The sequence below is a fragment of the Dinoponera quadriceps genome, unplaced genomic scaffold, assembly GCF_001313825.1.
Source record: "Dinoponera quadriceps isolate SergipeBrazil2010 unplaced genomic scaffold, ASM131382v1 scaffold1573, whole genome shotgun sequence".
NCBI classification, from domain to species: domain Eukaryota; kingdom Metazoa; phylum Arthropoda; class Insecta; order Hymenoptera; family Formicidae; genus Dinoponera; species Dinoponera quadriceps.
In genome coordinates this window covers 230,238-255,233 of record NW_014556062.1, presented here as the reverse complement: position 1 = coordinate 255,233, position 24,996 = coordinate 230,238, and the positions used below count along the sequence as shown (strand labels likewise).

General features: G+C 44.3%; 1 protein-coding gene across 1 annotated transcript in view; it reads right to left on the bottom strand.

The window, feature by feature from the left end:
- LOC106746521 (fibrillin-1-like) overlaps positions 1–24,996 on the bottom strand; it is a 45,654-nt gene that overhangs the window by 313 nt on the left and 20,345 nt on the right. The window contains exons 2-19 of the mRNA XM_014623187.1: positions 13,719–13,774; positions 12,526–12,721; positions 11,476–11,577; positions 10,964–11,080; positions 10,628–10,875; positions 9,763–10,012; positions 8,102–8,235; positions 7,404–7,641; positions 7,141–7,263; positions 6,297–6,431; positions 5,932–6,165; positions 5,088–5,603; positions 4,588–4,773; positions 4,146–4,397; positions 3,346–3,777; positions 2,573–2,866; positions 2,138–2,386; positions 205–1,965 (exon numbers count right to left, since the gene is read on the bottom strand). Of these exons, the coding sequence (XP_014478673.1) occupies positions 205–1,965; positions 2,138–2,386; positions 2,573–2,866; positions 3,346–3,777; positions 4,146–4,397; positions 4,588–4,773; positions 5,088–5,603; positions 5,932–6,165; positions 6,297–6,431; positions 7,141–7,263; positions 7,404–7,641; positions 8,102–8,235; positions 9,763–10,012; positions 10,628–10,875; positions 10,964–11,080; positions 11,476–11,577; positions 12,526–12,721; positions 13,719–13,774 (5,523 nt within the window). The remainder of the gene's footprint in view (positions 1–204; positions 1,966–2,137; positions 2,387–2,572; positions 2,867–3,345; positions 3,778–4,145; positions 4,398–4,587; positions 4,774–5,087; positions 5,604–5,931; positions 6,166–6,296; positions 6,432–7,140; positions 7,264–7,403; positions 7,642–8,101; positions 8,236–9,762; positions 10,013–10,627; positions 10,876–10,963; positions 11,081–11,475; positions 11,578–12,525; positions 12,722–13,718; positions 13,775–24,996) is intronic.

Sequence of the window (24,996 nt, the reverse complement as noted above, 5' to 3'; positions counted from 1 at the left end):
GTTTGTAATGACATGAAAAATGTGTTTAGGACGCAATTTGAATGGTTTCGAAGGAGGAACCGTGGAAGGGAAATTTTTCTCCGATTTTAAGTCTCCATATTTATATATTTAAGATATTTAAGTGTTCCCCTTATCTTGTATACCTAATTATGTATGCTAAAGGATATTCCTATGAATAAAGATTATTATTATTATTATTATTACCTCTGCATTGTCCATCGAGGCACACGCTGTCCTCGCACTCGGCGTCCAGCGTGCAGTAATTCGTCGCCCTCACGCAGCCGTGCTCCGCGCCCTTCGACGACGGCACGAACCTGTGGATGCACCTGCAACTCGGCTGGCCGTTGACGATCTCGCAGAGCGCGTTGAGCCCGCATGCGTCCTCGCAGGGATTCACACAGCGGTGTTCATGGCAGACCGAGTGCACCGGGCAGTCCTTCGGCCCGGTGCAGTAGCCCTCCGGTTGACAGCCGTTCACGTAGGGATCGCCCACGTGATTCGGCGGGCATTTGCAGACAGGGTTGTTGGTCGGACCGACGACGCAGAGCGCGGTCGGATGGCAGGAGTCCGAACGGCAGGCCTCCACGGCGACGCACTCCACGTCGGGCACTGGGTTCGGTCTCAAGCCCGGTGGACACTGGCAGATCGCCCGGTGGTCGTCCGCGATGCAGACCGCGTTAACGCCGCAGGCGTTCTCGTCGCAGGCGTCGTAACAGGTGTGCGTCAGTCGGTTGCAGAGCTGGGCCGGCGGGCAGTCGATGTTGTAGACGCAGGGCACCGCGCGGCAGCCGGACGCCACGTCGTTCGGGTCGCCGGCGTAGAGCCCGGGCGGGCACTCGCAGTTCGCTACGTGGTTGTTGACGACGCAGAGAGCGTTAGGGCCGCAGGAGACGAAGTCGCAGACCTGCTGGCAGGCGAGCGGGCCGTCCGAGGTGCCGCGGCACGTCTGGTCCTCCGGACACTCGCTGTCGGTTGAGCAGCGGTTCTCGCGCGGACTGTGACAGCCGCGACGGTCGTCCGGATTGCCGGTGTAACCCGGCAGACATTCGCACCGGCCACGGTGGTTCTCCGCTACGCAGCGCGAGTTCACCGTGCAGGTGAAGCCGCTGCAGAGCGGCAGGCACTTGAGCACGCCGAGGGCGTCCGGTCGGCAACCCTCGCTGGAGCGGCAGTCATCGTCACTGATGCAGTCGGGCACGGATGGTTTCTCGCAGGACGACTGCACCGGGTTCCATTCGTAGCCGTCTTGGCACTTGCAGGTCGCGTGACCCGGCGAGCCGACGTCGGGCTCGCACTTCTGATAAGCGCCGCACACCACTTTGCCGCAGGGGTTTACACAGTCGCGCAAACCGCCGTCCAGCGCGATGCAGAAGAAGCCGGCTTGGCAGTCTGAGTCGTGGGCGCAGCTGGGGATCACCGACTTGGACGGTTGGCAACCCTCCAGCAAGTTGCTCGGATTACCCTGGTAGCCGTCGACACACAGGCAAGAGGACACGTGGTGCTGCGTGACGCACAGCGCGTTGGGCCCGCACTGCAGCTTGCCGCAGGCGTCCACGCACTTGCGAACGCCCTTGCCGACCTGGAAGCAGATCTCCTGCGGCTCGCACTCGAGGTCGTTGGAGCAGCGGCCGTGCAAGTGGCAGCCTTTGCGCTGATCGTTGGGGTTGCCGCTGTAGCCCGGCGGGCACACGCACGCTCCGTCCTGGCAGACGGATCTGGGGCCGCACTTGATGTCGCTGCACTGGTTCACGCACTTGTGATTCACGCAGGTGTAGTCGAACGGACAGGGCACGGCCTCGCTGCAGACGCAGCTCGACGGCTCGGCGCAAGGGACTACCTGCACTTGCTGGCAGCCGACGAAGGGATTGCCGAAGAAGCTGTCCTTGCAGTGGCAGTCGTAGCTGCCGATCGTGTTGATGCACACCGCGTTGCTGCCGCACGCGTCCCCGTTGCACTCGTTGATGTCTGGCAAAAGGGAGACACGTTAGTTGAAATTGCGACCTGAGACGAGATTCTATGATATTTCAGGTTTTATGTTGGTTGAAAGAAAGTAACGTTTCGTTGAAGAAGAAGAATTTGCCGCGAAATTGATGGCGAGAATTGGCGACGACGAGTGAGTAAGATTAACCGTGCTAACCGAAACATTGGATGTACGGATTGCCAGCGAAGCCGGGTGGACAGAGGCACTCGACAGCATTGGGGCCTGCGTTGCAGTGCGCGTCTCTTCCGCACAATCCTTTAGAGCAGTCAGATTTCTGCTGGATGCCGCAACCGTGATAAGGATTTCCACTGGTGCCCGGGTTGCAGATACACTTCGATTCCTGGAGACCGTACTCGCAGTGCGCGTTCTTGCCGCAAGCTGGATCGCAGCGTGGTGGCTGAATGGCTGTGGAGACAATCGTTTTTATAATAAAGAGAAATAATGCGCGTCTACCCCTCTCCATGCTTTCTTACCCTTTAACCTATTCTGTCATATCACTTTTAAACTCTTAAATATTAACAAAAAAGAACGATAAAAAGGAACGGCATAAACCGCTCTGTTTCTCCTAGTTATTAAGCTCGTCGCACTTACGTGGCATACAAAGCAGATCTGGATTGCCGACGAAGTACGGATTGCACACGCATTTGTTCGTTAAAGGATCGCACATGGCTCCAATGCCACAAACCACCCCCTCACAGCGCCGCTTGCAACGCCCGCTGATGCACACGCTTGGTTCCGCGCATGGGATTTCAGGTGAGCACACGTCCGGAACGCATTGTCCACCGGGGAAAGGATTCCCCATGAAACCTTCGATGCATTTGCAAGTCGGTCCGTCGTAACTTACGATACACTGAGCCCCGGTGCCGCAAACGAAACCGTCACACTCTGTAAGAAAACAAAATTTTATGCAAAAAAAATAAAATTACATTTCTTCGTCAGATATCTACATGATAACCGGATAACCGGATAACAGGATAAAAAATAAAATATCTCGGAAAGTTTTCACATTTTTTTTATAATCTTAGTACTTTTATACACATAATGAGCGCGGGAATCGATTTATATTAAAAAAGAATTGATTCCATTGAAAAGAAAGCAAAAAATTATCTTCAGATTTTTTAAGCTGATCCGGCTGGAAAAAAAATGCGTTATAATATATATAATTTCTGTTCGATAATTTTTCTTCTTACTCTCACAGCTCCTAAGGTGTATTCAAGGTGATGATAGTTATTACGTCACCCTTGTTTCACAATACATTCAGAGCAGTTTTTTTTGCAAAAGAAAGGTCACTCTATCATCGGAAGATCATGCAATTATTCAGACATTGCTAAATTTACAAGGTACACGTAAGATCTTGCACTCACGTGAGACACATTCGTTGTTCTTGCCCTCCGTGAATCCTATCACACACCTGCACCAAGCGGCGTGCTTATCAGGCTCGCAGTATGCGTTCGGGCCGCATGGTATGTTGTCGCAAGGATTGACGCAACTTCCGTGAACGCACGCCAGGTAGTTTTCACAATCGTCGTTCGACGAGCATTCACTCTTGCCAGTCGCGACTCCTGTGCAGCCGGCGCCGTAAGGATCGCCGATCATGCCCTTTGGACACTCGCACACGTGATCACCTTTCGTGTTGATGCAATACGCACCGTGCCCGCAAGGGTTGTTCGCACATTCGTTCACGTCGATGCAACCGTGCTGTGGGTCGCCCTCGAAGCCAGCCTCGCACATGCATCGAGGCGGGTCGCTTGGCGTGCATCTCGCGTTGATGCCGCATGGGAAACGGTCGCAGGGATCTATGTGACAATAGAAATATATTATACAACGTGTGAGAGCTATTCTTATTGTTAGATGGAGTCGTTAATTTAATTCCACGTCCATCGCGTTGGAATCATCGCGATTATCATGAGAGAAAATGATTACGAGAAACGATACCGAGTGACTGAAAATCGTTATCTCTCGTTTTTTACGACTCCGATATAATATCATATTGACACAAAAGTCTTTTCCCACAAACGCTGAGCGAGTGTTAGTATGAACAAAGCAGTTTGTTTTTTTCATAGAAATATGCTGGCACACATACACACACACGCACGCCCACACGCACGCACAAATGTGAGACGAGACTCCAACCTGACAATACGAGTAAAATTTCAAGACTTACTCTTGCAGAGATTTCCTTCTAAGGGATCCGTGTAGAATGGCGGTGGGCAGACGCATTCGCCCGGTTGCACGCACTTCTCGTTGGCCTTACACTCGTTGTCATTGGTGCATCTCTTCTGCGCGGGCGAACAGAGACCGTTGTACGGGTCGCCGCCGTATCCGTGCGGGCACACGCACTGATGCGCACCTGGTAGATTGATGCACTCGGCGCCGTAACCGCATACTTGATGTCCCACGGTGCATTCGTTTATGTCTGTGCAAAAATTAACAATCGTTATCGGACTCCTCTTGACGACCGCCGCCAATTAAACACACGTTCGTCTCAGAATTGCTCCATTTTGCTATTTTTCAGCATATTTTTTATTATTTCGTTTCATTTCAAACTTGTGAGTGTTTCTATTCTTGTAAGAGAAAACGCTCATGAAATAAGTCGGAAAATTCACCTTCACAGGAACCGTCGGATTTGGTCGTGTAACCCTTGGGACAGGCGCAGTAGCTCACGCCACCCGCAATCGTTATGCACTCGGCACCACTTGGACATTTTTCACCCTTCGAACAGCCCGCCAACATGCACTTGCCATTGACGATCTTATACGGCGGCTGGCACTGGCACTCGATGCTGTTGCATTCTGTAAATTTTCCAATACTCATTTTAGATACTTTTTACATCATAATTACTAGACATGATGCCTCAAATATCATGAACGAGGAATATTATATAAAATTTTAATTTTGTCATAAATGCAACTGTGTATCTTTTTCCATATTACAAGATATATGTTATCATTATATGCGTTATATTCTTATGATAGTAAAAATTTAAAGAGATAATAGGATAATATAATAAGATAAAGTAAATAATAAGACGTAGAAAATTCGGACGTGTTGATAAACGTGACAGCTGATATCACGGAAAATATCGAGGGAAGAAGAAGAAACGTACCTTCGCAAAGTGAGAAGGGATTCCCGTTGAAACCAGGCGGACACTGACACTCGTAGCTACCGGGGAGATTCTTACAAATCGCGTTGACGCCGCATGCGGGCTTCTCCCTGAGCTCCATGCACTCGTTGATGTCTCTGCATTTGCCGGTCTCATGGTCGCGGGTGTAACCGCGCTGACAGATGCACACACTGCTGCCCACGAATTCGTCCTTGATGCACTGCTCTCCAGCCGGACAAGGTGCACTGGGACCGCACACGTGAGGTGCCTTAGACTCTTGGCAACCACCGCTGTAAGGATCGCCGGTCATGCCGCTGGGACACTGGCACGAGAAGGAGCCCGGCTCGTTGTTGCAAATTGCACCCGGAGGGCACGGATTGATCGCGCACTCGTCGATGTCTCGACAACCGTCCTTCACACCTGGTTTCCCGGTGTAACCGTTGCTGCAGAGGCATGTCGCCAAGTCGTTCAGCAACATGCAGTGCGCGTTGGGCCCGCAGGATAGATCTTCGCATGGATCTGCGATCAGACCAAAAAGTTATTAGAGATATTTTGTATTAAGCGTGTAAATCAATTCGATACTTTCGTTGACAGAAATCGAGATTTATTTATCAATGGAAGGTGTGCAATTTTAATTATCGAAATAATCTCAGCTATTATCGATGATGATCTCCCAGGTAGCACAGTTAGTTTCATTAGTTTTAGTATATCTATAAATATCTCTAAACTCCGAAGGATTCGATATTGATTAAATTTATTAGTACTCGATACTGATTAAAACTAAGGTAACTATTGCTGATGTTCCTTTTGAATTTTGTCTGGTTCGTGAAACAGTAATCATACGTACGTCTGCAATCATTCCCGACGTTGGGCTCGGGACACAGGCATCTCTTCTGTGGATCGCAAATCGCATTTCCTGGACAGTCGTCGTCAATTTCACATCTAACAATTGCAACGCACTTGATGTAAGGATCGGGGGCCGGTATGGTTTCTTCCGGACAAGTGCAAGCGTAAGAACCCTCGGTGTTGGTGCATGTCGCTCCGTGACCGCAAGAATCATGTCTAGCGCACTCGTCGATATCTGTATTAATTTCAAAAATATATAATCAAAACGTTTGTATTCGTTCGAGACAGACGCTCTAAAATTAGAAATTATTAGTGACCAATAACGATAATTTATAATAATAATAATTTATATCTCGTTTGACTTACCTATACATTGTTTGAAGGCATTTCCTGAAAATCCAGATTTACATTGGCAACTGAAATCGCCAGGTGTATTCGTGCAGATAGCATTTCTGCCGCATCTTCCAGAAGGTCCATTTATCGCGTCGCATTCGTTTATATCTACAGGTAAAGAAAACGAAAAAAAAAATCACAGTATTAATAAATTTTGTTTCTATGAGTGGAGAAAACAAAGAAGAACAATCATATTATTAATAAAATTTCACATACACAGAGAAAAATGTTTCTTTGAATTTAATATTAATTGGAATTAATACGTATTTGTTCGACTTGGATTTATTGAATATGAACAACTTTATTTAATACTAAATATAATTTTGTTCGAATGATAATACTGTTGTTTCATTAGAATCATATTGTTTGATAAAGAAAAAAACAGTATTATTAAAAAAAAATAATATTTGGTTTTCAATGAAAAAAATTATTTCATTACATATTAAATATTGTTCCTCGCTGTGTGTCAAAGAAATTCCTAATTTTTTTAATATAAGGTTACTTCTTTTAAGTAATTTATTATGATACGATTGTGACCATTGTAATATTTGGATGAAAAATAAAAGAAATATAATATATTTGACGTAAAAATATTTATCGTTTGAAAAACAAAATAATCCTATTTGTTGAATCAAACATTCGTTTGCTCTATTCCAAAAGACAAATTTGCTTCAATTGAACAAATTTTATTAAATCCAAAGAAATCTTCTTCTCTGTATGTACTTCTATGTAAACTATGTACTTCTATGAAACTTCTGCATAAAGAATATACAAAAGTGTAATTACTTAATTATCGTAAAAATATCAGCTTACTCACCGACACATCCGGCCGCTATATCGTTCGGATTGAAGGTCCAGCCATCTTCGCAGATGCAATAAGCCTCGTGACCGTCGGCCTTGCAGAAGGCATGATCGCCACAAGTAACCTCGTCGCACGGTGCTTTAAAATAAGAAAGAAATTATGTATTAAAAATCGCATTCTCCTCGAGAAGTCTCCTCGAGGAAAATAAGGAAAAATTACGATCGTGAAAAAACAGCTAAAGGAAACGAGTTATGTTATAAAGACAATCTATCGGTTACCTTTACACTGTACGTGAGGCGGAGTACCGACGAAACCGGACTCGCACTCGCAGTGGTAACTTCCCCTGGTATTCGAGCAGATCGACGCAGGCCCGCAGGGATTAGTGAGGCACTCGTCCAGATCCACGCACTCGGCACCGACGGCTTTGAAGCCATCCTTGCAGAAGCACTGCCCTTCGATGCACTCAGCATTGTTGACGCAATCGAAATTCGACTTGCAAAGCGTCGTAACGTCGGTCTGCGGACGGTACAACAGGCGACAACGTTTTACCTTATTTAAATTCTCGTCGCGCCCGAAGACACAGAGACATTGTGTTCGGAAATGGGAACCGGTTTTCCACCGTGCCGAAGCGCGTATGACTGGACGCGCAAATAAGAAGCACGAGTCGCGTTAAATGGAGCCGTGAGTCAGTTTTGTGGCTTCACAGACGACGAAAAGAGTGTAACTTCGGTTAGGAGGAGGTAAACGACGTGAAACCGGTTCGCGTCTGTTATTCCTTACGCGCACGACAATGCCGTGCATTTTCTTTTTTTTTTCCGTTATCCCCGTAAATCACAGGATGCCTCAGAGATATTGGTGAGACACGGCGAGCATCTGTTTACGAGAGACGTTCCCGAGATATTTCGCGCGTTACGAATCTTGTTTGTTGCACACGGATGATTCGGTGCCGAATGGAACGGGTTTGCTGAATTATTACCTGATCGCAAGCAACTGTCGGGTTGGGGCTGGCACTGTAACCCGGTGGACAGAGGCAATTGTAACCGGGATCGGCGTTCTTGCAAATCGCATTTCTGCCGCAAGGATTCTCCAGAGCCGTGCACTCGTCGATGTCTGGAACGTGAAATCAACAATGACAGAGAGAGAGAGAGTGAGAGAGAGGGAGAATCTCACGGAGTTTGGAAAATAAGAGAGGTAAGAAGTCATCCTTGAGACATTTTCGGGTCATCGTGAGCGTACGAGAATTTAACGCTCTAATGCGGTAGAAACTGCAAGTACTTTACAGTTCTGTGAGCAAAAAATAGCCGATTATCGGTGGAATAAAAATCCGTTTAATAAATACGAAAATATGTCAAAGTCGCATACAAAAGAGAAAGATTGGTCGAATTAATGTGACGTGACATAATTAAGCGCGTTTTAATGAAAGTGAACCGAATTTCTAGTTCTAACACAGGAAGAAAAAGTGCTATTCAAATGAACATTTGCTAAAGATTATTGGAGTAATTATTTTACTTGGGTCAAGTCAATATTACTCGAAACTTCGCACTGTTTTCTTCCAGTGTGAGAACCGAATTTAATTCATGAGAATCACGTCAACCAATCCTTTTTTTCGCGCATCAATGTGAAGACTCTGTGGGCCTTAGAACTTCAGCTCGTCGAGCTCATACGATACGGGAGTGTATCCCGACATAAAGACTATATTATCGATTAACGATTGATATCATCGAATGAAGGAAGGAAGTGTCGAATGAGCTAACCGCTGCACTCCTTGAAAGGGTCGCCGGTGTAATCCGCCTTGCAGCTGCAGACGAAGCTGCCGATTGTGTCGCTGCATTCAGCGTTCTCGCCGCAGGGATTTCGCTTGCATTCGTTCACGTCTGTTAATCAACATGGTTAATCGCAATGTGAGTATTATTAATCATTAGCCGTTATCGATGACGAAAGTAGTGGCGTGCAATGACAGAGAGAGAGAGAGAGAGAGAGAGAGCATTATTGTTGTTGTGACTGACTTTCGCAGAGAGTTAGTCCTTGGCCGACGAAACCCGGTGGGCAAATGCACTTGTACGAGCCCGGGACGTTGATGCACCTCGCGTTGGCCGCGCAAGCGTCCGCGCCGCTGCATTCGTTCACGTCGATGCAGCCGTGCGTGGGATCCATTTGATAACCGGCATGGCATTTACACCCGAAGCCGCCCTCGGTGTTCACGCATTCCGAGTCAACGCCGCACGGCGAACCCACCTCGCACTCGTTTATATCTGTTAGTGATGCTCGGTTAGTCTACACTGCGGACGACAGCGCCGCATTCGCATAGCACGATGGTCTTTTTTCACCCGATGAATGATCGAAGACGTCATTGAAACATGATTGACAGATGATTTGTTTACGTTTGTTAAGCGTGCTGTGCGATCGTCGTGAGAAACGACGGTGAAACGATTCTCCGTTACCGAAGCGTGATAATTAATGACGTTACGCGAGATTCACTCGCGAGACTTCACCCCTTACTTACCGCACCGTCGATGGGGTCGACGGGACGTTTCACGTTTTCGGCTAGAACTCGGTGTGCGTGTCGCGGAAAATAAATTCCAACGTAATCGGTACGTAAGGATGCGCGGATGAAAAATGATCCCGAGGCACACTCACCGTGACAACCTGTCCACGGATCGCCGTCCATTCCGTCGGGACAGGAGCACCGGAAGCTACCGTGCACATTCGTGCAGAGAGCGGAACGTCCGCAAGGGCTTCTCAGACACTCGTCGACGTCCCTGCACTCCTCCTCCGGGCTGCCGTCGTATCCCGCAGGACACTCGCATTTATGAGCGCCTGGTAAGTTCACGCACAGCGCGTCCCTGCCGCAAGCATCTTCGTATTCGCACTCGTTGATGTCGACACACTGTTTGGATAAATCGAAACAGTTAAATCCCGGAGCTGACATTGGCTGAAACGAGTTCGCCACTCTCGGAGGTCAATGGACGAAATTCAGTTCGAAGGATTTCGGAAAATCGAAAACCAGGCGAAATATGCATTTTACTCGCACTATAGTTTCGAACGCGGATTGAATAAATTCACATAAAATTTATGTTATTATTATCGATATCCTTATTTAAATTAATTTATCGTTAAATGACCGACGTTATATTTATATTTATGTACTTTATATTTATTATATTAGTTATACTTTATATTTTATAGTTATACTTTATAGTTTTACTTTATATTTATTATATTAGTTATATTTATGTACTTTTATCGAAACGTTCGCGTTGGTATATGCTGTGTGTAATTAGCCCGCATCCTCCGAGAGTTCATCGTAACGAACGATAATTATTGAGATTAACATCTCCATGACAGATACCAAAAAAGACATTTCCAGGACAAGGTGATTGGCTTTATATATAGGCGTTCAGGCGTGTTATTATCCGCTTTAAACTCCGCAACGTTATCGTGCTCTCTCGATCGTTTTTTTTCTTCTTTTACTTCGCGTTCCTGTTTTCATCGATGTACTCACACTGTCGTACGGGTCTCCCGTGAATCCGTCTTGACACGTGCAGGTGTAATTGCCAGGTATGTTGTGGCACACGGTATTGTCGCCGCATGCGCCTGGTATTGTGCACTCGTTCACATCCTCGCAGTGCACCTCGCCGTCGCCAATATAACCAGGTTTGCATTTACACAAGAAGTTCGATGGGAGGTTGCAACACTCGGCGTTCTCGACGCAACGGCCGGCGAGCGCCGGATCGTCGCATTCGTTGATGTCTGTAAATACGATTTGACAAGTGAGCGGATGAATCGGGGCGAACTAAATCGCGCGATGATCGATCATTTCAAGCGCGAATGAAATTACCTTCGCAGTGGAAGCCGTCGCCTCGATATCCGGGAAAACAGGAACATTGAAAGCTGCCGAGAGTATTTGTACAGTGGGCAAATATATCACAGGGCCGATATTTACACTCGTTCTCATCTGTAAGTTTGTAGTTATTGTCAGTTACAAACAACTCGACGGGTCATTTCACACGTATGTGCGTATGTACAGCCTATTATTTTCTACTCCTTGTTAGAACAGAGCCGAGTTGAACGATACGATAGTGAGGGTAGACACCCTTCCCACTTTGCTATCACTATTATTTGCCAATCAGATTGCTTTTAAACGGTTACTATTTTAAGCGACTCAAGTGTATTCGTTTATGTCTTGATTATATCAGTTATGTAATGATACGCTACGTATATAATTGAGCTCATAATTTATCCAAATCATAGAACATATGCATTGAATGGGCATTTAATAACTATACATGAATATACATGAAATATACATGAATACTTGCGTGCAATAATAACTAGTAATTGTATACAAACCTGGAACTTGACAATTACATCCCCCAAACCCATCGTTACAGTGACAGACTGAATCCAGACAAACACCGTTTTGACATTTGGTGCCGTCTTTTGTACAATCGTCTGAAAACGAAATTTTTCACAAGTTACACCGTTTGGTTTTACTAAAGATGAGAGAGAGAGAGAGAGAGAGAGTCGAGTAAAAAATAAAAAAATGCATTTCATAAATTTACCGTTAATTTCTGTACAATGGAGAAACGGTTCTCGGCGGGTTCATTAAAATTCTCACAACATGAAATTTTATCGTTCCCCCTCGCAATACAAACGGAAACTTGAATGCACTCATGCGAATAAATACCTGATGATTTTATTCGAGCGGCGTCAACGCGACGGGGCAATATACATATTCAAGAGGAAACATCCCGCACGGAGCACGAGCCATTTTTGCCGGGGCATTAAGTAATCTTATCCCAAGAGGGAAAGAACGCGGGGATAAATTGCGAGTCATCGGCTAATCGTGCAATTTTCTCCGGTCGGGCTAATCAGCGGCCGAGAACACAGTGGAGTTTTTCTCACAAGCCGCGACGAGCCGATACGTTCGGTGGATTCAAGTAACGCGATCCCGCTCATCGACGCGGACCGGTACGTCAATTACGCCTCTATCCGGAGATGATAGCGACCGTGCGAGGAGGAGACGGGGAAAAAAGAAGAAGAAACGGGAATAAAAATAAATCTCCGCAGCTAATTACGACGTGGGCGTGACTCGGTACAATGTGTATAATGACGCAGGCGGAGATTCTCCTAATTGACGCGACGGGGAGACGCGCGTCGACGTCGGTGTGAGTGCGTTTCTGCGGTTTACGCGATGTTAGGGAAATTACTTAGTCGTCATAATGACATCGAGGACGACGGAATGACACAAGACAGGAGAGATGTTAACGATAGTGCGTCGCATCGTGCGACAATGTCCTTTCCTTCCCCGGCAAACTGCGCTTGCGGTCGGTCTCGGAATGATGACACCGCACTAGCGTTATTCCGATGAACTCGCTCGTCTTCCCGCAGGAGACTCACCTGTGCACTTCAACTTGCCGCGCTGCTCATCCGCGCCCTGATAACAGTCGACGCGCTGATCGCAAAGTTTCGAGAGCTCCAGCAGCTGCAAAACGTCTGTCGACTCGTTCACTTGGCAGCCGAAGTAGCCGTCCTCGAGGTTCAAGAAGAATACTTCTCGCCTCAATCCATGGCCGAGTCCGTTGCGAGATTCGGCCTGGAATATTGTCGCGTGCATTTTAGCCTTTCGAAAGTCAAGCGCGCTTGTTGAGTACATAGAGTAGAAGGTTTCTTTGGATTTAGTGTTATTTACTTATTCTCCATCCATGCCTTTCGGTGGCTTTCAATTTGTACATGCGTTTTTCTACAATTCAAATTCTAGGATTGTGTAACTAATCCAACCTACTACTTTCTGTCCCTAAACTAAATTATATTTTCCCGTCTAATCTTTTTAATTCTAATTCAACCTCCTTCCACCGTGTGATTGGCATATATTTTTACAACGTTATTATTGGGATAATAATATTAATGATGTTGCGATTTTAATTACAATAATAACAAAATATAAATTATTATATTTCTCCCTAATTTATCTTATCTTCGGTGTGACTCATAATTTTGATTTTAATTTAAAAACTGACGAACTAAATTCTTTAGAATTAGTTTAATGTTTGTTTGACCTGAGTTTAATATAATTTTGCTTGAATGGAAATGTTGTGGTTCCATTAGAGATAACCATGTTGTTTGATAGAAAAAATAGTATTATTTAGAAAAAATAATATATTTGGTTTTCAATAAAAAAAATGTATTGCATTATACATTAAATATTGTTCCCCACTGAAACGCAAAGAAGTACTTCAATACTTTTTTAATATAGTTCCAAATAATTTATTATTTATGGTAACCATTGTAATGTTTAGATGAAAGTATAATAGGAATATAAAGATATTTATTATTTGAGAGACCAGACATTCTTGTTTGTTAAATCAAACAATCGTTTGTTTGCTCCACTTCAAAGGACAAATTTGTTCCAATTTAAAAAATATTAATAAATCCAAAGAAATCTTTTCCTCTTACATAACATAAAGTAAACCTTCTATTTTTATCCGCGATAAGTTTTTATTTTTATTTCCAATCAGTTTTTTAATAATATTCGCGAAAAATAAATCTCTCTCCGCGAAGGAATCGACATTTTCGAGCGAGCGTCTGCTTACCGGATGCGAAGATAGAAGTATCCACGCCAGCAACGGCCAAAGATGTTTCATCTTTGCTGTAAAAAAAAGAGAAGGACACATCGAAATTAGTCATATCGTAATGACAGATCGTGCGAATACTATTTGTTAATAACGGGCCATTTTTAGCGGTGACCAAAGTCACGCAAACACGCACACACACGCGCGCACATACGCGCGCTTGTGTCATCCTTCAACACACGGAGTGTCGCGGAAGAAATTTATATAAATTCCTAAACACATACGTAAAAGCCCGATGACTTCACGCAAGAATCACCTGTGGTCATTGCATCATCGCAAATTCACAAGTGGTTTCGCAAAAACGATACCACCTCCTCGCTTCACAGTCCCCTAGACGCCCTGGGAACGATTTTTCGCGATCGCGCTGCATCCGGAGATACGAGAGTGAGGGACAAGACGAGAGAGAAAGAGAGAGAGAGAGAGAGAGAGAGAGAGGCAATCGACATTCTCCGCGATGTTCACGGTGTATAAATCACGAAGGAAAGCACCGTGGTCGGTAGGAAATCATCGGAAAATCTAGCGTGGATACAAAACCGCAAGAAACCGTCGGACCGTTTTTCAGTCGCGATGGGTAAACCAACACTGCTCGAACACCTGTTCGCCAGAACAAACCGCCAGTCCGCCAACCGCTCCGGCGTGCGGCTAATTCACGAATGTGCGCGCGAGGAAGTCAATTGATCCGCCAATCCCGACACGTGTAATGCCAATTTTAGCGTGCGGTGAAGTATACTCATACATTTCCTATTATCTTTACTTTCCATTGTTATTAAAAAATCGAATCCTCCATACGCACATTGTATTCACATTTAAAATCAGAGTAACGATTCTAACCCTCAGGCACGCTCGGCAAATCTGTAGAGTCTCTGGCGCATTCGACTCAACATCGTGGGAGAACGCAGCGGGCGATCGGTTGTTTCTTTCTCTCTCTCTCTCTCCGCTCCAGAAACGCGGAAATCGGGATCCTCGAATTCCCGGGCCGTCGCTGAGGCCGTTTTCCTTTTATTGCTCGCCTCGCCCGATTCTTCCGACGAGCGTCGAACTGTAAATGCAATTTTCGCGAGACAACTCCGCTGTACAGGCATCCGCGTCCAAGAGCCGTCTCGCGTTCTTCCAGGCACCGCGGACGGTCGTCGCAGACGCGAACAGAAACGCACGAACGAGTGCGCGCACACGCATACACACACACGCAACAGGTAACACAATAAGTTAGAGCGCCGGCGATCAAACTGGCACGGTGAAATGTTAACGACTGCACGCGGCTAAGCTCATAGGGAAGGATCGGAGGGCGAGGGGGAGGAGGAGGGCAGGAAGGACGTGTGTGTTCGCCAAGTCGGATGAAATGGAGGAAGAGAAGCGGAAAGTGCGAGGAAGAACGACCAGGAGGATAGGAGAGGAAAGAAGAAGCGGAGGAACGTAATAAAGGAGGGCGTGCGAGTGCGATGCACCTGTTGCCCTCCTGCCCCTCCAACCACCTTGCGTCGTCGCCGAGTCGCCCCTCCGCCGCGTACCCCCTATCTCGTCAAGACGTACAAACTCACTCACAGCTGCGAGTCGGCTAGCAGGGGGAATTCATGGAGTCCCTCGTTTTAATTTTGTCGACACGGAAGCAGGCCACCCCACCGGGCGGACTCATTTTTTTCGGGCCGGTTTGCCGGACCGCTTCCTCAATTCCACGCTCACAGAGCCCTTATGCATTATGTATACGCGTACGTGCGCGGGGAGTGTGTCATAACCACGATACCTTTATCAGACGGTACTCAGGATTCAGGATTCAGATTCTAAGACCGGAAATACCGGGGTTACTGTAGCTTCCGAATTGTACGTAAATCAAAGTTGGCCAATATCGCGCAGAGGTGCCACAGACCAAGAATTATTCAAGTACACGTACCGATCTTTGATCGAAAGCATAATTAACCCCCTATTCGTATCCAAGCAAACCGTCATTGGGCTATCTGGATCAACTTTTTTTCTGTTAAATAAATAACTACAGATATACATTGACCAGTAATTCGAGGTATTTACGAACCTATAGTTATCTCACACGTGTTAATTGACGTCGACGAAAGCCCGATTGAACGTTTCAAGAGTCAACGAAATCAATATTTTGGTCTCTTTTCGCTATTCTCATTTTCTATATTATTGTTCATTTTTTCTTTGCTTGTAGCGACCAGTAAAAGCAATATTATTATTATTATTTTAATCGGCAAACAGGAATTTTCTCTAACATGCCGATACATGTGTGCTATACAGTGCGTCGTTCGCCGGTGCGTGAGACAACATAACAGTCGGTTACAAAAAAAATACGTGATGCGTGAGATCGAAATAATGATTAAGAAAGGGTTATGTCACGAATCGTAAGTCACAAGGCGTTGTTGTCTGCTGAACGATTAAAGCAAATCAAAACAACTTGGCGCAGCTCAAAGTCACTCTCGCGTGGTGCGCACACTTGTTTCCGAGTCTCGAGCCGGTAAGCAATACGCATACCGCGAAGCACGCGTATCGGTACGTTAGTTATCATTCCCGTCAGATGATTAAAATGTTTCGCGAGTTCTTGAAATATTTAATCGGACTCCCAACGTCGCGTTAATTAATTAACGCGCGATTTAATTAGCATGAGTTAATTAACGCGCGATTTTCCGGTCGAGCCGATATCTACGCGAGTGTCAATGCTAATATCAGTGCCGTGTGTATTCGGAATGCTACGAAGAAGCAGCCAGCCGGGGAAATTAGGACGAAAGAAACAGGACATCGAGGAACGAACGGTGATGCATCATATACTTCCAGGTATGCCGAATTATTTTATTTTATATCAAATTTTCGATTTTAATTGACGTTTTGCGAATTCACCGAAAAAAAAAAAGAGATAAGAGGCGAAATTTAGGCGGTTATTTGTGACGACATAGAGAGAGAGAGAGAGAGAGAGAAAGAGAAGAGTCCGTAGTCAATTAATAAATTGAGAATTAACAGATTGAGAATTATAGCTTCATACATCTCTAATTACTTGTCAATCTGTATTTTTACTTATTTCATACGACAAAGAATGTTGATCCAAACAATCGATTAACAATTCGTATTTTGCATTTAATTATGTCCTCAATCAAATTTACGATGAATAAATATCGGCCTAAAAACCTAAATTTCGCAAATATTGCTTGAATCTAACAATGTTGTAGTTGTATAAAAATAATAAAATGATAAACGCTATCAAGTCGCGTACTAAATAATACAATATTAAACAACGTCAAATTTCGATAACGTCATTTAGAATACGCGAAATGCGTGAGGGTAGAATTCCAACAAGAAGCGTATAACGCAAATGTAAGTGGTATTAATTTTACATTATATTAATTTTACATGAGAATCAGAAGGACAGTTATATATCTGATGTTTTAAATGTAAACATTTGGGTAATTTAATATTCGTATTCACGTAATATCTCTGGTTAATGTTAATCTTTCATGATTCGAAAGTTATAGTGATTCGGGTGTCCCATATAAATTTCAAATATTTTACACGTTGTACAGTTTGTACAATCAGAAATTGGAAATCTCATCGCGATCATACTTGGCAGACATCGATTGTTTTGCCGCAGGCGATTGACACAGTTACATTGCTTTTGCGACGCCTCTTTAGCATATTTCACGTTATAATTTTGCAATCAGTCAGCCAGTAGCTGTGTCGCCTGTGACATCACAGAAGTGCGTCTGAGTCGAGATATAAAATGTATTGTGTCTCGTAAACATCTATATCTAATTGAGATTCTAATCATGTTTCTTGGAGCTTAATGTTTTTTAGTGTTTCGGCTTAATATTTCTCTAAGCCAAAGTTGATTTAATCAACTAAAAGTTTCTCAGAGAAATGACAATACTGCATTACCATTCTAATGTCAGCAATAAAAATTTCTATATCGCTCGATGATACTTGCGAAATTTCAGCCATCACGTAAATCATTCTGACTCATATTTATCATGCTGAGACGGAATTATTCGAATTTATAACTGACAAGTTTTCAAGCGCCGCCAGACGAATCATAATATCGCAATTATGCTACCTCGTATCCGACTTTTACTTCGATGTCGTCATTCGTCGCATTAAATAGTCGCGAATTAATTGCTAGTCCAGGCCGAAATAGGCGTTTCAGGTCAATAACGACTTCGATCCGCGAGTCATCGGCTTCACGGATTTCTTCTTTATTATACAGCGTCGCCTACGACACGCTCGGTTTATGGAAGCTTGCAAGTCAGGAACGACGTGCGGGCGCCGTGAAAGTGTCTACATGTGACTAGAGAACATCCTGGCGGCAGGGATTGTTCTTTACATCCCACGCACTCGAGATAATTCAAAGGTACAGCCGCACTATCTAGCACTTCTCTACGTCAGGCGGGGTTCGCGAAAATCGCGGAGTCATCCGTCAATTGACAAACAGCCAATGTTTCAAGACAAATCGTGCTGAAACCACTCGTCAAATTTCAAGTACAAGTCGATCCCATTATTTCTATGCGACAGGTAGAGACTCGTATTTATTTTACATATCTGGTTGGGGCGATATCTCGAATTAATCATCGCGACGTCGGTGCGACTTTAGCGACTTTATGGCCTCGTAGTGTCGCCTATGCCGAGCTCGTTTGCATGTTTAGCACCGGCTGAAACTTTAATTGTATAACCAACGTGTTAAGCCTTCCTACGTGCAGTTGATTTCACGCACGAGCCTCTATGCGAGTACTTGCGTAATCCCTCCGTAAAGTAAAATAATAAGCAAACGACGACTTCACTTTTGTTTGAACGTGTTTCAGTCGTTAAGTTGAGGCATTGAGACGCGAAAGGATTCTCGATTCTCTGGAAACCGTCAAACGCGCGCGTCTACCGTGGAAAACACGTTTGAACAAATTACGCCCGTCCGCCTGCATATTACATTACTTTGTTGGTTTAAATCGTTTCTTCGCGCGAAAATTATTAGAAACACGAAGAGTGCCGCATAAACTCCGATGCTTAGCGCAGCAAAGTAATTGATTTAATGGATGTGAATTATTTAATTACAAGGTAACTGACAACAGGAGATGACGGAATAGGGGAATTATGTACAATGTAGTAGCACGGCGACGTTCTAATTATCCGACGTCTTCCTACGGTTTCGCAAGCCCGCATGTGTGTCAAGATGCATCGATACGCGCGCGCATATATGAATATTTATCTATACATGTGTGTTAATTAGGTACGAAAACTTAGCGGGCAAGCGCTTTCTCTTCGCCACAACTCTTGCCAGAAACTTGCTTCTTCGCGCGGTGCGCGCGTGTTAAAAGACGCGCGAGAATAAAAAACCGATTAGCGCTTTTGAAAATGTCGGCGACGTGTTGAGTCCGGACGTCGAATTTTGATCGCGTCGCCTTTCGCGACACGACCGAATAATTGCCGAGCTCGTCGAAAAAAATCGGCACAAAATCTCCAGAACGATGCGCAGAAAGCATTATTTCGTGTAACGGTTTCCGCGAGGAAATAGTGGGGAAAGAGAAATCCCATCCGAAAGGTAAAGGAACTGTAACGATGCACGACGCGCGCTCGCGTAAAACGCGTCATTCGCGCAAGGTCGGAGAGGAGCTCGCGATCTCGAGCGACGCGATCGATTGATTCCTCGTTTATCGTGCGTCAACGCGATTCATTCGTCATGATCCTCGGACGATTCTCACGGTTTCGCAACATGAGAGAGAGAGAGAGAGATAAAGGCGACGCCGCGTTTGATCAGATATTCCACTCTCGTCGCGAGCTTAATAATCTAATAATGCGCGCTTGAGGGCGACCCTGACTCCTGTCAAGTTTCGTCGTAATCACCGCGGTAATTTACGTAACTTGTAGGCGGATTCGCGGAATAACCTCAGGAGAATGTCTCCTGTTCCTGCCGGTAACACCTGCCGTCCTACGCTGATTACGTCGGTCGACAAAAAAATCGTATCCTGGATCTAAACCGTCAGTTCCAATTAATTTTGTGTGGCGTTGATCACAAACATAAAATATAAAATGGAAATTTGGCTATAATTTCCATTATATAGTAAACAGTAGTCAAAAGAGAATATGATATCTGAGGCTTTCGTGGCGTAAAAAAAAAGGTAATGTCTTCAAAATCATTTCTTTCGATGCTAATTTGCTAAATTTAAGGTATGACAGCTCCGATGAAAGATAAATTATCGGTATAAGGCCATGAAGAGTCAAGAACGGATATTTGAGTGTTAATCTAGCTAATTAGCTCATTTTTTATATTTTGAAATGGTGTATATGAATTTATGTAAGAGTATATGAGTGAGACGTATGTCTTAATTTCCTGTAGAAAAATAGAGATTAGTTATATTCTTTCGTTGTAACATGTTTTTATTTCGAGACCGTTAAAATACGGTTAAAAGTCTAATAACATAACATTTTAATGAAATATTAGTTTCTCTGAGAGTATAAAAATAAGAAAATATAGTAAAAATATGTTCTACTGTTTTATTTTCTTATACCTTGTATTTTTAATTTACAAAAATTAAATTACCGTCTATACTTCTTGAACTATATAATTAAATAATTTTTGGTATTTCTGTTTCAACATATAAACATAAATAGAAGAAATTGAAATTCAAAAAAGATATACAGTTTACGATACGAAATTTGTTGAACGGTGTTATCTTTGTTTTATAACGATGCTTGAGGGCATAAAGGAAGCTTCGGTCAATATCCTTCGCGCGGGCACCCATCGCAATTGCACCGGACGGATGACGTCCGTAAAAAGAGAGAGAGAGAGAGAGAGAGAGAGAGAGGCGGGTATCAAAATAAAATTTCACCGCGCGTAGTTGCGCCAGCGATTTCGATAAACGCGATCGTAATTGCGCAATGAGTCCGAGTTAAGTTTCGACGCGAACCAGCGATTATCTCGTCGGATACCGTNCCCCCCCCCCCCCCACCTGCGCGTGCGAACCGTCGTGCGATCTTCCTCCGACGCACGTCCAAGTCGCCGTGTCATCCGCTGTGAGGCATGTTAGGCGAATGATCGATCGGTACCGTTTGACCGGCTAACTCGCAAGAGGAATCTCTCCGGGAGGGATAGATCCTCGCGCGAGCTCGCGGCGCATCCTATTAGGAAATCCGAATTCTAAGCACGATCGAACGAACGTTCATCGCGCGCTCACCTGAGGCAACATCCGGCGTGAATCAACCGAGCACAAAGCGGACGGCGATTTAGCCCTAAAACTTACGCCCACCGCAAGGAGCAGCAACGAGGAGAGCGGCGAGCGAAGCGAAACAGAATTATTCCGCCGCGAAGTGAAAGTTCTTCGGGGCCCGTTCTGCAAACGAGCGGGCGGCGTGAGGCCGTGAACGTGTGGGCCCCGTTCGGCTGCCGAATCGGCCGTTCCCAATTGCGCTCGCGATCGATTCGACGAACCAATGATCCCAGCCAATGATCGCGCGCGCGAGTACGCAATCCCGGGCAGCGATCACGTAATTTTTTCCTAGAGCGCACGCAAACGTAAATAATGAACATTTTCGAGCGCTTTCAGATTAAAAAAATTTTCACTTCTCGCGAGTTCACGCTGGAGGACGGAATTTATGATCCCCTAAACAGAGAAAAGGTTTCCTTAATATATGCCTTTGTTCGACTTGGGTTTATCTAAGATGAACAACATAATTTAATATGAAATATATATATTATCATTTTGTTTGGAAGAAAATGTTGTTTCACTAGAGCAAACTATGTTTGTTTGATAGAGAAAACAGTATTATTTAAAGGAGATAATACTTTTTTTTTTCAATAAAAGAAAATTACTATACTATTACGTTATATATTTTAACATCTTAGTTCTAAAACGCTAGACTGAAATAAAAAGAAGTTCTCTAATATTTTTTTTAACATAGAGTTACTTCTTTTACATAATAATTTACTGTTTGTGACAACCATTGTAACGTTTGAATGAAAATACAAATGAAATATGTTATTAGGCTTAAGAATATTTATTGTTTGAGAAATCAAACAACCCTGTTTGTTGAATGAAACACTTGTTTGTTTGTTCTCTTCTACAAGACAAATTTGTTTCAATCAGAGAAATTTTACTAAATCCAAAGAAATCTTTATTTCTGTACAGGGATCGATTCTTCAGCCTTTTCCTTCAGTATGAATTCGTGAAAAGTGGAAATTTATTTATTAATCTGAAAGCATTTGAAAATATTTACTTTTCGCGTTTCCATCCTAGAGAAAAATTACGTGATTGCCACTCTGGTGCGAAATCCTGATACAAAGTCAGAGACGATCGCTATAGAAGGCTACGTTTTTTCCACGATGTGCAAACTCCGGAAAATCATTTAGATTCTATCGCGACACAAAAGACGCGCTGAGTCACACATTTGGAGGATGTTTGCTCGCTCGGACGCATTTACGCTCGTTGTAGGAACAATTGACGACGCATGTCCACTTCTCGCTCGATGCAACACGCCGGGAAAACACGCGTGAATCTGTGTGAGAGTGTTAACACGTTCGCTGCCGTGTAACTCGCACACGCCCCACATGAAATTTTCCGTTTAGACTGTGTATTTTCGTTATTTAAGTATTAACTTATCATCAAATATGTCATATAATCATGTGTTGGTGTCAAAACATCATGCATATTGCATTTATCACGTTATGAGGCGCAAACTATTCGCGCAACGTGATGATCGTTTCTCTAGATGTTCTTTAAGAAATTCAATTCTATAAGTCAACTTTGCAAAGATTACTGTAAAATTACTATTAAAAAGTTTGATACGGTATGAACAAGAATTTCCACCATAAAAGTAATTACATTCTGCAATGATCGTGAAAACAAATCGCATATACATTTAACACGTTTCAGCACAATACATATCGCAATATCCCCGTTGTAATTACAAATTTTGTTCGAGAGTGTATTATTTTCATTAAAAATATAGCATTTCAATGTTAAATATTAACGATATCGGAAGTAAAAAGCTTCTTTCCTTCCTTTGACATAAATTGTTCGAGTACACCAAAATTTCCCCAGCAACCATGTTTATTCCGTGGCGCATTTTGAACGTCATACACTTTTCTCGCTGTAACAATGACTTCTGCTGAGTTTTATAAATATTCTAACACACGTGTTACAAGTAAAACAGTCTCGACGATAACGTGCGGCGACTTTCACGGTGGAAAGTCGTAAAAGTTGATCCGACAGCGAGCGTGTTGAGCACGCATAATCATCGGTCCCGGCGTCATCGGCGCACTGAGCATTCCACTTATCGCGACGTTGTTTCGAGCGGATTAATGCGAGAAGATAACCTTGGCCGAAGGACGCTGATTAAACCGGCCGACTCTCTCGCCGAAACGTCCTATTATCCGCCATGAGTCGTGATCGCGTGCGGTGGCATCGCGCGCGCTGCGTAACGTACTTGCCACGGTGCTTTTTAACGTCGCTTTTGTTTACGATGGAAGGGCATGCGACGGTATTAATAATGCGTCATCTAATAGCGCTGTGGTCAATGCTAACGAAGAGTGATAATGACAGACGCGTCGGTGTCGATAATTAACACGATATGCGGCGGCTTGGCGATAGCGTGCGGATCTTTTTACTTTTCTAATTGACATCAGCAACTCCGTCCGCTGCCATCGGCGGGCCGGTGAACGTCTTGATTTATCCGACGAGTCTGATTATAATCGTATTTCACACTCCTCGCGCTTCAGCACACGTCGCGCATATGCCGGCGCATATCCGCGCCGCTCAATAACGATGCTCTCTCGCCGAGAAAAAGAGAAAGAGGGAGAGAGGCGTAGAGAGACGGGTGCCGTTATATTTTATATTTTTTTCCGCTTGCGCGCTTATTTACAAGTACAATTCGCCAGCTTCCGATCGTGAAGCGAGCGCCGTCGCGTCCGTCGTATAACAGTAAAGCGTGTTACAGCAGCGCGGCCCATCATCTTCTACGTGCACGAATGCAATATCGAGCGCAGTCGAATCGCGCTGCAAAACGTGACAATCGAATGTGTAGAGTAGGAAATGAGACTTCACGAATGACCAGCGGATGAAATTGCTCGGTTCTGTCATGCGGGGATACATCGACTGGATCGGCTTGCTCGCTCTGACATCTGTCTCATCGGCGAATTATTTATTACCGGTGTTGAGGATCTTTATAATTGCTCTTCGCCCCTCGCGTCTTTGGCTCTGGTATTCAGATTTGGATCTTGTACTTAAATCTTACGGTACTTGTTCTGTCCAATCATTTCCTCTGTCAAACCATTTCCTCAGGAATCCTTTTATAAATTTTAGCTGCATATTGATGGAAATACTACTTACACATTTGCAAAGTTAGAAAGCGATTGATCATTCGAAAGCTGAGATACTTCTCAACTAAAGACGATACTTTTTATATGTATTCCTTAAGGTTAATGTCCTACTTTTAACTTCTATTCTGAAATTCTTCTAAGCCACATTTAGGATTTTAATAAAAATCTGATGTGACATTAAGGATTAATACGGAGACATTATATAAACATTTCAGAATCATACCTCCGTGTTTGTAACATTATGTATATAATTGCTTTAATCCCCTGCAAAATTAACATTTATTAGATAGTTCCACAAAGCTGTGGGGAAGTATCTTTTCGGTAAATAATAAACTTACGTAGAGACTTAATATCGCCATTGAAAATCCGACACTCTATGGGCCAACTATCTTAAGTTTATTTTCCGATGTTGTGCGGCTCATTTCATAGGCTATGAAACTGATCTGAATATCTGAAGGTGAACTTGAGACGGGTTTAAATATAAAATCCGACTGTAAATACCGCCTTTCTTTTTCTTACAACTCGCTGCAACTTGATTTATGTTTGCGCCGATGACACTGATGTTTTTCCCCCGAAAATCATGCATTCATCCCGCGGCCGCGTTTCGCACGACCTCCAGCCGCTCGCGCCTCTCGTTTCCCGAAGGTCTCCTCGCACGGTTCCCGTCGCGAGCTCTCGATAAATTAATTGCAGCCGAGAGATAAACACGGTTACATCATGAATTAATGGAAAAGTAAGAGAGATCGCTAAGATAGCGGCGTAACAACGCCGCGGCGAATTAGTGTGTCAGTGCGATTAAAACGAACGCGCGCGCGCGTGACTTAAAGCCTCCTTCGCACCAGTCGATTTTCTAACGGTCCGTAAAACGAAATTGCCGATGTTGCACCGTATGGAGATGCGTCGCCGGTTGTAACGGACTGTCAGCCCTCTCACCTGCGCCGA